The 14,751-nt window shown below is 41.3% G+C and overlaps 1 protein-coding gene across 2 annotated transcripts in view; it reads right to left on the reverse strand.

Annotated features, from left to right (window-relative positions):
* Window positions 1-14,751, reverse strand: part of KDM6A (lysine demethylase 6A) — a 170,591-nt gene that overhangs the window by 11,023 nt on the left and 144,817 nt on the right. For both annotated transcript variants that reach the window (XM_084843887.1, XM_084843886.1), the window contains 5 exons: window positions 12,647-12,795; window positions 10,430-10,544; window positions 8,566-8,753; window positions 7,393-7,534; window positions 2,362-2,488 (listed from right to left, as the gene is read on the reverse strand). In XM_084843887.1, the coding sequence (XP_084700013.1) occupies window positions 2,362-2,488; window positions 7,393-7,534; window positions 8,566-8,753; window positions 10,430-10,544; window positions 12,647-12,795 (721 nt within the window). The remainder of the gene's footprint in view (window positions 1-2,361; window positions 2,489-7,392; window positions 7,535-8,565; window positions 8,754-10,429; window positions 10,545-12,646; window positions 12,796-14,751) is intronic.

The following is a 14,751-nucleotide window of genomic DNA, read 5'->3' on the forward strand; positions in this document are numbered from 1 at the left end:
CTCACACCTTTGCTTCAGGGAGCAGAAGAAATCTAATAAGGGTCCACTGCCCAGGAATCCACAGTGTGATACTAAGATACCTCCTACTGGTATACATCTTCCTACTATCCCTGTCAGGTGGGAAACTAGATAGATATCCTAATCTCTAGCAATCCTCCTTCTTAACCAAGAACCCACACAATCACTCTAAAACTACCAGAGGTGAAACCTCTGCTGCAAAGAGAGCTGACGGATGTGATCCATCCCTTAGCTTCCCATGTTGTACAAGGGATCTTCAATATGCCTGCCATTCTGGGATTACACCTTTGATGGAGAAAGACTTTTAGTGTTTATTTATTTTATTTGTACCTTGCCTTCAACTGAAAAATGGCACTCAGGGTGTTGTCCGATATCACCTCCAAGGTCCATCTGATAGGTTTCTAAGCCTGTTGATTGCAGAATGTTTTTTTTTTTTTTTAAACTGGGACTCATACCAGCTAAGGATGCCTTCACAACTCAGAGAGAATGGATCTGAGCTTGGTTTTACAATGAGCCTCAGCAGAAGAGCTTTCATGGTAAGAACTCCATATATTTCATAATGTGAATCAAGTATTTGCGCTTTCTCAGATGTGGGAAATAAATAAATAAGCTCTCTCTTATACCACCTATGATCCTACACACCAGCAAAGCATATGTAGGGAGGAAGGTGCCTGTACCTGGCTGGTAGAGCCCCCTTGCTTAGGACACAGACAATAGAGAGGTGCGCCTAGAGCCTACATTACATTAAATGGAACTGAGGCCTTCATAGCACGTAGCTGTTCATTATTTTATTTCATATTTTACCAGGCATTTATAGTTAGATAGTTTTAGTTACATTTCATGGTTAGTATTATGGTTTTATTGTACATTTTAGTACTTTGTATTTGCTGTTCACCACCCTGGAATCTATTGGATGAAGAGTAGTATACAAATAGATATAATATCCATGTTCTGCATCCTGCATTATACTCCAAGAAAAGTAAACCCACTTACTGTTCTGTAATGTCTCAGAAGAATGAGAAACTATATGAAGAAGGTATTATATCTGTATGCCTACAAATAGGCTAATGAAAATGTAATACTGTTGATGGCTTAAACATGGCTAAAAATCACATGTTTCTTCCTCACAGGCAAGTGAATTTCCTCCAGTGGGCCTACACTGTTTTCAGATATTGGGCCAGTTTGCATGTAACAAGAAGCCACCATGGGCAAATTTCCCTGTGGGGCTTCTCGTTGCGGTGCCATTTTGAAAATTCAAGCTCTGGTGGGGGCATGCTGCAGCTTGGCATTGACTGGGTTCGCACAACATGCTAACCCACACTCAGTGGTTGAATGTGGGTTGTTGTTGAACTCTTGATCTGTGTGCTGTATGAACCTAGAACATTTTCCACAGGGTGGCTTGTTAACCATGCAGTGTGGCTTATTTTTCCTTGAACAAGCCACCTTGAGAACTCATGGTTTGTTGCTGGGTTGTTCAGGGTAGTTAACAATGCCATACTGCATGGTTAACAAGCCACCCTGCATAAAGTATCCTGGGTTCAGACAACACCCTAACCCACTGTTCAACAACCCATGCTCAACCACTGGGTATGGGTTAGCCTGTTATGTGAACAGCCCCATTATGTGCAAACCCAGCCCCAGCTAGGGTAGGTTGTTGGGGTGAATAGCAAGCCACCCACAACCCTAAAACAGGCCATGGCATCTGAGTGGCTGGTTTGCACATAATGATAACCTCCGGCGCACCCCTGCTGCAGCTTGAATTTTTAAAATGCAAAACTGCAAGCCCCACAGGGAAATGTACCCACGGTGACTTGGCGTTACGTGTGAGTCAGGTCACTGGGTTAAGCAGGAACCCTAGGTAGTCCTAACAATGGTTAATGTTGCTGCCAACATAATAGCCCATTTTGCACAATCATGGAGGGGAAATAAGCCATGCTGGCTTATCCCCACCCCACCCCCCGATGCGTCCCTACAACAGCCCGTGGGTTCTGGTTGCCCTGGATAACAAGCCACCCTGGCTGGGTTAACATGAAACAACAGGCTGCACTGCTGAGGGTAATTACGCAAATCCCCTTGGTGCGAGCACAGGGGTGGGGTGGGGGTAAGCCACCATGGCCTATTTCCCCCTCCATTATTGTGTGAACCTGCTCAATGGTTAATAATGACAGCTAGGCCCAGTGGATGAAATCTATACTCCAGAAGGGATGGGATAGCCGGGGGGGGGGGGGGGAGGGGGGCTTAGTACAAATAGAGGTGGTGTGGGGAGGGAATCTAACAGAACCATTAACAGTTAAAAAAAATCGATAAGAAATTGACTCACAACACATACAAATGTTTACTAACCTCACATATGCTACAGTAATGAGCTGGCTCTTCCTTTGTTCTCCCATGCCATACAATTTCTTTTCCGGCAGCAATTAGAGCTTCCCTCAAAGTCTGACATTGCTTAAGAGTTCTCAACAGGCAATACCTGTAACAGAAATCAGAATCTTTAAAATAATTCTTCATTTTTATGCTATTACATTAATTTGGTTGTTTGGAATTTTATTACTTTTTAAATCTTCGTTAGCTGCTCTGAGAAGTAGTCTCTTGAAATAGTGAGATATAAATTATCTTGCTGGGTACCACAATGACTTCACAAAAACCTTTCTTTCCTCAAATACAAAAAGTATACAGGGCAGATTAAAGTAGTACAGATGCAATGCATTTAAACAAACCACGTTTACCTAATGGATAAAGAACTAGTGATATGTGAGCTCTCCTTGGCTCAACTCAGTTTAGACTAACTTTCTGCTTGCTTTCTTTGGAAGTTATAAAAAAATCTTGAGTCTAAGTGCTTGCAAAACAATTGCAGAAAATGAGTGGATGAGGTGATCCCATCCCCACCAATCTCTCTGCAATAGTCACACCCCACCCCATCATCCTCTGGGTCCCCCTTACTGACCTGGTGATGAGAAGGTGGCATCAGCACAATCTCTCTCTGCCTCCCTCCCTCTGTCAGGATGTCTAAAAGAAATCTGCAACAGCAGTATCCCAGGTGCAACAAGCCCTGGGAAACACAGTTGTTCAGGGCTTTCAAGTCAATCAAATTTATGGGACTCCAAAACCTTGGAGAACTATGGGAGCCCTAGGCCAATGGCACTCAAATGGAGGGAGGAAGAACACTTGCTCCTGCCACTGTGCCGCCCCCCCAGTAAGTTTGGAATAAGGGAAGGGGGCAGCAGGGGAGGAAGACTGGCTGCACAGCAGTGTGTGTGCGTGCATACGAGGGACAGACTGATGCACACACACAGATAATGAACAGCAACATCTCAAGAGCCTCTTGTTGAGGGTGAAAGAGGAGAGTGCAAAAGCTGGTTTGAAACTCAACATTAAAAAAACTAAGATCATGGCATCTGGCCCCATCACTTCCTGGCATATAGAAGGGGAAGAAATGGAAGCAGTGACAGATTTTACTTTCTTGGGCTCCAAGATCAACGCAGATGGTGACTGTAGCCATGAAATTAAAAGACGCTTGCTCCTTGGGAGGAAAGCTATGGCCAACCTAGACAGCATAGTAAGAAGCAGAGACATCACCTTGCCGACAAAGGTCCGTCTAATCAAAGCTATGGTTTTCCCAGTAGTAATGTATGGATGTGAGAGCTGGACTATAAGGAAGGCTGAGCGCCGAAGAATGGATGCTTTCGAACTGTGGTGCTGGAGAAGACTCCTACGAGTCCCCTGGACTGCAAGGAGGTCAAATCAGTCCATCCTAAAGGAAATCAACCCTGAGTGCTCATTGGAAGGACAGATAATGAAGGTGAAGCTCCAATATTTTGGCCACCTAATGCTTAGAGAAAACTCCCTGGAAAAGACCCTGATGCTGGGAAAGACTGAAGGCAAAAGGAGAAGGGGACGGCAGAGGATGAGATGGCTAGATAGCATCACCGATGCAATGAATATGAACTTGAGCACGCTCCGGGAGAGAGCGCAGGACAGGAAGGCCTGGCGTGCTATGGTCCATGGGGTCACGAAGAGTCGGACACGACTGAACGACTGAACAACAACAACAACATCAGCTAAATACAGCAGAGACTGAAATATCAAGAATACAGGGGCCCTTTACAATATTGGTGAGGTTGAACTTTGATCCATCGTTATAAAACCTATTTTTAAAGTATAAGTGCCAATGGATTAACTCTGATAAATGGTACTATGCCTCCAACAACAAGTGCTAACGTAAATTATGTTGCACTAGTGTAAGGGACCTCGAGCACAATCCAATAGCATCAGCTGGCAAAACGGATTTTCCAGGGAATCCTGTCATGTCAGCTAATGCTACTGACATTGCACTAGAGGTCCCTTACATAAGTGCAACATACTTTATGTTAGTGTTCGTGTCACAATGGATACTGCCCTATTTTTAACACACACATCGCTCCCAACATTTGCTCTTTTTATAAATGGTCAACAGTTACTTTCATTCGAGTTAACTTAACTAGAAAAATTTCTTCGCATACAGCACTTGGGTTTCAATCATTCCCCTCTTACACTAAAGCCATTGATAATGTAGTTTGGTGGGGCTGGTAGGCAGGATGAGCTTGATTAGAAACTTCAGCCAAGAATGAACAGCATCATCTCCTAACCTGTCTCTCCTCTGGAACAGGAATAATTATTGTTCACTTCTTTATTTAGGTCCAATAATTTCCTGCTCTTCTCTCTATTGTTACGTCTCCTCTCCCTCCTACCCATTTCTTGAATGCCCAAAATATTATTTTTTATTTTATATAGGAATTCATATGCCACATTTCAAAATGAAAATGTCTGAAAACGTTTAACTTTAAAACACCAGGAGAAAATCATTTCTGATCAGACTAATAAAAGCCATAATACAATTTAATACAGATAGCAATAACATAAAAATCTAACTTATTTCAACAAAAAGAGTAATGAAATAAAAAATCTTTAAAACCTGCTTAAAGCACAAGAAGGAGGCAAATACACTATCGTTAGGAGGAAATTCCATAGATACAGAGTCACCACTGAAGAGTGTCTATCTCTCGTGCCCACCAATTTATCTGACCTTAACCGGGGTGGGTGGGGGGTGGGGGTGGCTATAAGCAGGGCCTCTGTGGCTTATCTTACAACAGTGAAGTATGCGCATTTAAGCACAGATGTGGGCTGCTTAGCAAGTTCATTACTCTGGGGACAGAAGACTCTCTGAGACCCCAAATAAGCAGTGAATGGGAAGTAGCAACACTTGGCCTCCTGGTCTCAGATTATCTGTCCTGGCTCTCTGTATTATAGAACTGGGAAAGTAGCAGAGGAGCTCTTTTATTTCAGACTGAAAAAGTAGTACAGGGTGTGTCTTACCGAGATTTGGGGCCTGACTGCTGATTTGCTCTTACTATCAAGAGTAGACTCAGAATGTTCAGATAAAGTCTGTGCACCATCCATGTATTTGGTTAAGTGGGACATGCATACTTTAACTGATTATACACATTTCCTGTCACATCTGTCAAGAAAACTCCACAAGAGAGGCATGTCAACCGTGCAAATGGGAAGGTAATGTCAAAGAATGGTGGAGGAAGACATGAACGAAAAGCCTGGAAATGGTTTGTTAGGATTCTGGCCTTTAGAGACCTAGGGATGTATGAGAATTCTGCTAAGTGGGGGAATACTCGACTGATTTTTCCAGTCTGGCCCTGCAGATTTCGTTCCGTTTCCCCCTGCTGGAGTCAACTAGTTGAGCCAATACATGGATTCAGGTTTTTTTAATGGCGGCAATTTGCACAACCTGGGGGGAGATCTTGAAATTTGTGCAAATGGTGTCGTAATTTTTTAAAATTAGTTTTTATTGGTAAGCTTGCCCAAGTGCACAAGATCACAAGTCTGTCTGTCCACTATGTAGCCTGCAGAGGCATATTCCCCTCTTGTCAATATCCTTGTCAATTTCATTCTCTCCAAATACAACTTAGTTTAGCCCAGCCCAGCAATATTCTGTACTTGTCAATTTCCCACCCCCCTTGACCCCCTTTGTTCCGGAAGTGTTGACAAAGAGGATGAATTCACAAGTTCTTTGGCTCTGCTGGGCTAGACACAAATTTCAAGAGCCCCCAATTTTTAAAAATAGTGCAAATTGCAATTTGTGCAAATGGACCCAGAAAAAAATCTGCAAAGTATTTCCAGAATCGGGGGAAAAAAATCCACTAGAGTCCGCCACTACTTAATGCTGTGAAATCCTATTGGGCTTAAACAGAACAGAATTCTCAGCATTGCAAATCGCTACAGAGACCTACTGGCCGAGGTTTTACTCTGTATCCTGTTCTCTCCTCACGACCCTTCAAAAGAACCTCCAGAATCAACATCTTCCTGTTACAGTCACTTTAAGACATTCACTAGCATGATCCATATCTTTCTAGAACTAGGTTTTGGTGCGGTGTACTAAAATAAGAGGCCTCTTTTATTCTTCTTAACACCTCTGTTGTTAGCTTGTGTTTCTAGCTTGCCATTTGGTTTCCTCCACACTTCAAATGCCTCCTTCTTTGAATACTACCCCATTATCTGCTCTTTGTCCTTTTCATTTCTTTTAGAATAATGCTGGGTTGCACTTTAATTATAGTGTCTTTTAGAAGGCTTATGCTGTATTCCAAATACAACATTTTATTTTGTTTTAATGCACCAATGTCACATTAGGTCACCCTAATACTAGTAACTGCACAAAACATGTCTTGATTCATATTTAATTTATTCACTAATATCCTGAAATCTGGACATTATATCACGGTTGGTTGCAGTTACTGAATTGTACCTTGAACATTATAGATGTCCATAATGACTTCTCTTCCTCCATTTTTACCAAAGATAATGTAATTTAGGTAACAGATGGGGCGGCGGGGGGGAGACATTTTCCCACATGGAAAAATATATAATTGGCTATATAGCAGTACTGATAAAAGGGCTCCAATTCTGTTCTCTGCCCAGATATCTTGGACATTAAGAAAAGTCCAAGAGTAAAGATGTTGGTGGTTCTATCTTGCAATGCCACTCATACCCACCGAGGGGTAGTGTGCTTGGCTGCCCTTGGCCAGAATACTAGATGGAGCTGTGTGAACCTCTTATAGCTGTGGGGCTTATTTGCAAAGTGAATGCGTGTAGAGTTGTGTTGATGGTTGGCAACTGACATTTTTATTTCATATTTTCCAATGTGAGTATTGCCCTTTACAAAAACCACCACTACGGATATATTTCAATGCTGACTGAACTATCTTCAGTATTCATCAGTACCTCCACACCAGAAACCTGATTTGTTTCACCAAAAGCTCTGCTCTTTGTATACTTTTGCACCAATGAAGACTCAGTAAATAATGCCATACAGATTTAAAACAGACTTACTTGATCATTTCAAAAAGCTTTGGATCTGAGACTTTGATATTTCGTGCTATGTTCCAAGAAAGATGAACCATAGGTACTATTGACTTCACACTTTGCAATTTATTCCACTCGTACCGTTCCACGGCCAGTTTATATTGGCAGGCTACGAGAAAATATGGGGAAATATGGGTACCAACTCGTTATGATGAATACCAAAGATGCAGCTCTTCTCAATTAAGAAAAAATATCTAATTGTATACAAAACGTCTTAGCAGTTTTCAAAGTAAATTAGTTTGGTACAATTTTTTATTACATATACCACACCAAAAAAAGAAGGCATCAGAGAAAAATGATAGTGAAGACTTTACTTTAAACCGCATGTATTCTTTGTCATAAGAAAAACAAATTAAATAAATCAAATTAAATTTCCTTGCCCCTTAAGTTGAAGCTTTGGTAAAGAAACCATATTCCTGAAGAAGAAAATTTGTTTTTTTGATTGGTTCAGCTACTGACAACATAAGGCTTATGGTGGTATTTGAATGTCACATTCTCCAAACCATGATTTGGGGGACTGGAAAAAGTTGTGTGTGCTCTGCCCTCCCCTCATGCACCTGACTTAATAGTATACGTCCTGATTTTTAAAAGACAAGTTTCCTCAGTGCCCAAACTGGCAAACTATGGTTTAAACAATCCCTCTAAACTGGGAGTGCAAACCAACATGACATCTTTGGTTTGTAGAGATTGCTCAAATCAAATGTCACAGCAACCATGATTTGACAAACCAGGATATGCTCTATTAAGCTAAGGGGAAGAGGGAGCATGAGTGCATACAACTTATTCCTGATCCTCTGAATTATGATTTGGGGGTTCGCAGAATGTGACAACTGAATACAGCCTATGTTACTTCATTCACAGACTCCTAATTACTATATATATATTTCACTGTAAACAAATCCACATTTGTTCTATTACAAGTTGTTATTTCTGAAGCATAAATACTGTGTGCAGGCTGACTGTCAAACTCAGAAAGGGCATTATTTCCTCTGGAAATTTCTCAAAATAATTGAGTATCTACTTCCTTTCAGTATCACAGTCTAGCTTCATATCTTGAAAATAACTAATCTATTAGAAGTTGAGATTTTGGTGTCAGCATTTTCTAAATTAATTACACAACTGTAAGATATATTATCATACCTGTAAGAGGGCCAACATTCCACGCAATATTGTTACACCAGCCAATAGCCTGAACCCAATGAACAGTCCCAGCATTTATCCACACCAAATCTCCAGGTCTCTGAATAAATCTATAAACTGGAACACTGGCTTCATACAAATCTTCCAAATTAGGCCACCAAGAGCCCATCAGAAAATTCATATTGTTTCTGAAATAGGAAAAGTTGGACTCAAATATTTGTCAATATAAATATCCTACATACAAAATATTAAGTCAGTCCAAAACATTGTACACAACTGACAAAAGCAACACCATAATGTTTACAAATGATCCTAATATGTACTCTTGCTCAGACAGTAAGCTTTTGTTTCCTAGGGTGCAATCCTATGCATGTTTAGAAAGAACTAAGTCCAACAACTCCCAGCATTCCCCAGCCAGCCAAGCTTTTTCTGTCTAAACATGCATAGGATTATGCCCCTAGTGAACTTCAATCTAAATTGAACTGCTACACCCTAATGTTCGCACAGGATATTCTATGAGGGGTATTTATAGGGCCAAATATATTACTTTAAAAAGCACATTATTGCTTCCAGGAATACAGTCTCAGTAATAGCCACATCAATTGTCCCAGAATATCTGCTGATATCACTGGGCTTATCCACAACTCTGTTGTGTTATGCAGCACTCTGTTGTGCAGATTATTGTGTTGATCTCTCAGCCCCAGGAAACCTGGGAATGTGCTGTGCAACTAGCAATAATGTGACTAATGTGAGGGAGGGAGCAATCCTATGGTCACTAGTCAGCAGCTAGACAGCCATAGGATATCTGGTTTTCCAGGAACCAACCTTCCCCCCATTCCGTGTTGCCGCGCAGAATAGCCCCGTGCTCTCAAGAGGAGCGTGGAGCAGCTGAAATGGGGTGTTCCAGGGTGGGGAGGGTGGAAATGCTGATATGACACATCCTATGTGTCGTCCGGCAGCCTCCTCCTCCGCTCCACCCTCCAGCAGCTAGATAGCTGAAATCGTCTGTCTAGCCACAAATGCAGGGCAGGAGAAGCGCAGAGGAAACGATCCCCTCTGTGCTTCTCCTGCCCTGCACTGGATAGGTGGCCGCCTCCGCGTTTGGAGGCAGCCACTCATCTGCATAGGATTGTGCCCTAAATTGCAATGATAACTGGCAAGATGTCACAGACTCATGGAATCCTGTTACTTGGCCAGAAGCTGTTGCAAGTGGTCCAAACAGCTGCTGCAGCAGCACTTGCTATTGCTTGGACTCCACAACCAGGCATGTCTGGGGTTTGGCTGGCAAAGGAAATTGGGTTATGCAGAGTCACACTACTTCAGTGTGGAACTCTTGTGGACTGTAGCCTTGATCACTACTTACTACCTAACCCTTCTTTAGGATAGCTCAAGCCAACTTACAATTAAAGGCAAGGAGGATTCCAAAAACTAGAGTGTATGTTTGCCCGAGTGCTTGCTCATGCCAAATAGGATTTTTGCCTCTTTTTCTCTGAACAGCAGATGCCCTTGCCATATCACACATAACCACTCCATTCTAAAGGTTTATCATGTAGCATGGGGAGCTCCTCTTCAAGAAACCCAAACCCAAAGTCTCTTGAGCTAGCAGAACAAGTTACATTGATTCTTTAGATTCCAGCCAAAATGATAATGCATATCTACATTTCTACATTAATACTGCTGTTACAACTAGCGTGTATGTAAAGATGGGAGAGGACAGATATGAAAGAAATATATTAGGAAAAAAAGAGGAAATGCCAAATATATCCTCCCAAATAAGCATCATAAATAGCACTGTTTTAGAGGCAGAGTGTGTTGTAAAATAATTGGAAGCACAGCATATGGCAATGGAAAATAGTGAACGTACTTTTCACAGAAGTCATTCATGACGCCCCAATAATTTTCTGGAACAACAAACCATTCACAGTCACCTGGACCTATATTTATATTGACTGAGCAAAAGTTGTTGTTTTCTTGATGACCTGAAATTAATAAGAAAAAACGAAACAATAGTGATGTTTGAAAGGCACTATAAAAGTATGGAGCACTATATTCAAACAAAAATGACAGAATGCTGTGGTACCTTAAAGATTAATATTTATATTGTGACATAAGATTTTATAGACAAGAAACTACTTTATATATCATATGATAGATCTGTTTGTCCTTAAGGTGCTCTAGTATTCTTTGTTGTTGTTTTTCTTTAAAGACTAATAATTTCATAATATTTATTTCATAATATTTAAAGAATATTCCACCTTTCATATTAGGTATTCAAGAAAGCAAAGAAATAATAATAAAAAAATTACACCAATAATGATTAAAATGACCAAGCTCACAGAAGTTTCAGTCCCAAAACCAGTTCAGAAACCAAACTGAAAAGAATAATCAGTTTCAGGCAGGAAAACCTGGAGTTGAGCCCTCACAAAATACTCAAGCACCTCATCCAAAAATGGGATATTCAAGAGGGGATGAAAATCAGAGGGATCCAATTCTAGCATGTTTAAAATAATAACTATTTCAGCAAGTTATAGCTTATCTAATTCATCCAATCTATATAAGCATCTTCTAAAAATCTAGTGCAAGAATTCTGATGTATATCATGAACTGATTTCTTGCTTGAGCAATCTGAAATGATTCAACAAATGAAGCCATTAAGCTTAAAACTATATGTACCAGTAGCTTTTCCCTAAATAAGATCAACCATCTAAAAAAACAGATCTGATGAGAACTGCAGGAATATGTAACATGAGCATAAAAATATGACTTCACCTTACAGAATTGGTAAGGATGACTGAGATAATCAGTACGTTATAATATATCTCCTCACTATTTATTAGAAGACATTCTGAGGAACACATTTTCAAGCAACCTTCGAAATTCAAACTGCAATTTTAAGATTACATTTGTTGTAGCTTAGTTTAAAGTCATGTTTCCAACACTTTATTATTATTCTTTATATAGCACCATCAATGTACACAGTGCTTTTACAAAGAATGAGAGGGTAATTCCAGTTCCAGCGGGCTTAAAATCTAGATAATGAAACAGGTGGGGGAAATGCATGCAGGGATAAATAGGGAAAGAATATACCATTACTGTAGGTACATATACTTAGGCTTTGTTATAGTAGAGTATGGGGACTAAGGGGTTGTGACAAAGGCTTCAAAGAAAAGGTGGGTTTAGGAGAGGGATTTGAAAGAAGGAATAAGGGCAGCATCACAGAAGTGTTCTGGGATGCAGTTTCATGCATAAGAGGAAGCAAGGGTGAAAGGGTAGAGTTGTATGAGGGAATAGGAAATCCTTAGTTGGCTAAGGGTGGCAGACAAGTGAAGGCCATGAACAGGGATATGTCAAGACAGAAGAGCAGAGACTTAAAGTGGGGGTAACAATGCTATGGAGGAATTTGAAGGTAAGGAAAGGAAGCTTGTGCAGGATCCAGGAGAAGAAAGTTAGTAGTCAGTGTAGGAATTTAAGGAGGGGTGTCATACTGTCAGAGCAACAAGAGGTGTTTTTTTTTAAGTATTGGATTTTATTATTTCTTTTATTTATTTAAATATATTAATATCCCACCTTTCTTCCAATGCACTGAAGGCACTGTACAAGGTTCTCCCTCCATTTTATTGGAATAATGCTACACTGATGTTGAGAGCTAGTGTGGTGTAGTGGTTCAAGTGCTGGAATGGAATCCGGGAGATCTGGGAAAGTCCTCGCTCAGCCATGGAAGCTCATTGGGTGACTTTGGGCCAGTCACAGACTCTTAGCCCCACCTACCTCACAGGGTTGTTGTTGTGAGGATAAAATGGAGAGGAGGAGAATTATGTATGCTGCTTTGGGTTACTTGGAGAAAAAAGGTGGGATATAAATGCAATAAATAGATAAACTTGTCCTCTTTAAAAGTCAGTGACAATATTATAATTTATATGACTATGATTGCAGTCAAAGAGATTGTGAAATCTACTAAGAAAGTCTTCTGAAGACTTTTAGTAGAAAGTCTACTAAAACTACAATAGAATGATTGTTGATAAACAAAGATGAGACAGATTTGTCAGTATGTAGCATAATCCAAGTACTTCACTTTACCCACCTGGTGTTCTGCTGCCTGGTACCTTCATATACAGCTGGACTGTATTCATTCCCAAGACAGTATGACCAACATGACTAAGGAGATTTCCTGCTGATACCACACGCACAAAAGCAGGAAGCTTTGTGAGTTCATGGAGTTGCAGCTTCCACCTGTGGTGAAACAGCAAACTAAATTATTTATGTGATATTTTGGAAGTAAAACACAATTACACTCCCTATAAAACATCATAAAATGTGTATGTAGTCAACACAGTGAAAATCTAAATTGACATTTTGGGTGTACTGACCAGAGCTGACGGAGAGACAGTGCCAGCGAACTGGAAGGATGACACTGGAGGGAAGAACGACACAGAGTAGGGGTAGGCAACCTGGTGCCCGCCAATGTTTTGGACTACAAGTCCCTGTACAGCTAATGGTCAGAGATTATGGGAGTCGTAGTCCAAAACATCTGGAAGGTACCAGGTTGCCTAACACTAGAGAAAGGGAAGGCCCCTTTGTGCATCTAAGCTTTGATTCCTCCTTGAGACTACTTCCCAGCCCCATAAACGCTGGAGTTGAGTTCAGCAGTACCTAGGAATTGCCTTGCTGCTGGTTAGGTCAGATTAAATGTCAACAAAACCATCATCCTCCACTGATTATTGATCTAATATATTGAAATCTGGCTGGATAATACTGGAAGGCCAGTTCAGAACAAACTGTTTCTAACTAGGTTTTCTGGGAAGAATCACACCTGCTAAAAGTAAAGTGGAGGTAGAATGGCTCTCATCTGCAGTATGTCTGACATTCACCAAGCATCCAGTGTAAACCATATCTTTGGATTTTGGCCAAGAGGAAACACACTAGCTTCATGTGCCCAAACAAGCTTTTGAGGATTGTTTTTGATCACATCTTCCTCCCTATAACATATGACAAACTATTTCTGAAACTGAGGAAAGGAAAAAGAAAAAGGCAAAAATCCCACTAGGCATGCCCAAATCTTCGGACACCACTATTATTGTGAAATCCAGATTAGACTATGGATTCTGCTGGTGCACAAGCCACCCCCACTGCATGTCAGGCTTCAAGGGTTGAGTGCTGAGGTCTGTCAATTGGGATAACAATATTCAGTAAGACAGCCTTTAACAGAAGCAATGCAGAAAGACAGTTTGCTAGCTATAACTGTAGTTCTTTGAGCAGTCATCTGTGCTTTCACACATATGGGCTGTACAACTGCGTGAAGCCTCGATTTGGGAAACTTCTACAGCTGAGGAGTTTTGGTGGGAACCCTTCCCTCACTGTCTCAATGCACATGATCCTAGTGGGTTCCCACTTATCCCCTCAGTTCCTTGAGACCAACATTGTGGCCTCAGAACCAATAAATACCTTCGATATCCAACAATGAACTTGAGTATGACACCGAAGAGGGGATGGCATGTGTGTGTGTATATATGCACAGATGACCACTCGAAGAACTACAGTTACAGGTAGCAACCTGTCTTTCTTCTTTGTGGCTTCTGTGCATTGCTGATATGGGTGAGTAGCAAGCTAACTTACAAGGTGGTGGGTTAGTGTCCTATTACAACACAGAAGAAAGGAAGGCACGACCAAAAGCACAGTCAGCTCTAGCCCAAACGTCCGGTCTGCAATGTCTAATGAAGGTAGACAGTGCCAACCAGGTTGCCGCACAACATAGTTCAGGAATGGCAACCCCTCTGTCGAATGTGACTGATATCGCTACCACACGAGTAGAGTGAGCTTGAACTAGGGCAGACAGTTCGAGTTCCGCCAGCTTGTATGCTAGCTCAACAGTCTTTACAACCTAAGACGTGAAGCGCTGAGTTGAGAGAGGCTGGCCTTTGTGCTTGCCACCATAGCAGACAAAGAGGCAAAGGTCTGAACTGCTCCGTCCTTGACCTGTAAAAGGCCCCAAAGCACCAAACGTTGAGCGTATGCAGAGTCGACTCCAGAGGTGTAGATGGGGAGGTAAAGAAAGCAGGCAAAATAATGTCCCGGTTTAATTGAAAATCCAATATTACTTTAGGTTAAGAAAGAGGGACCAGGCCTGAAAACCACCTTGTCTTAGTGAAAGATAAGGTAAGGCTGGTCTACTCTTAGCGCACAGAGTTC

Source organism: Heloderma suspectum, chromosome 3, assembly GCF_057233095.1.
Source record: "Heloderma suspectum isolate Gila_16-S chromosome 3, 16-S_ref, whole genome shotgun sequence".
Classification (NCBI taxonomy): Eukaryota; Metazoa; Chordata; class Lepidosauria; order Squamata; family Helodermatidae; genus Heloderma; species Heloderma suspectum.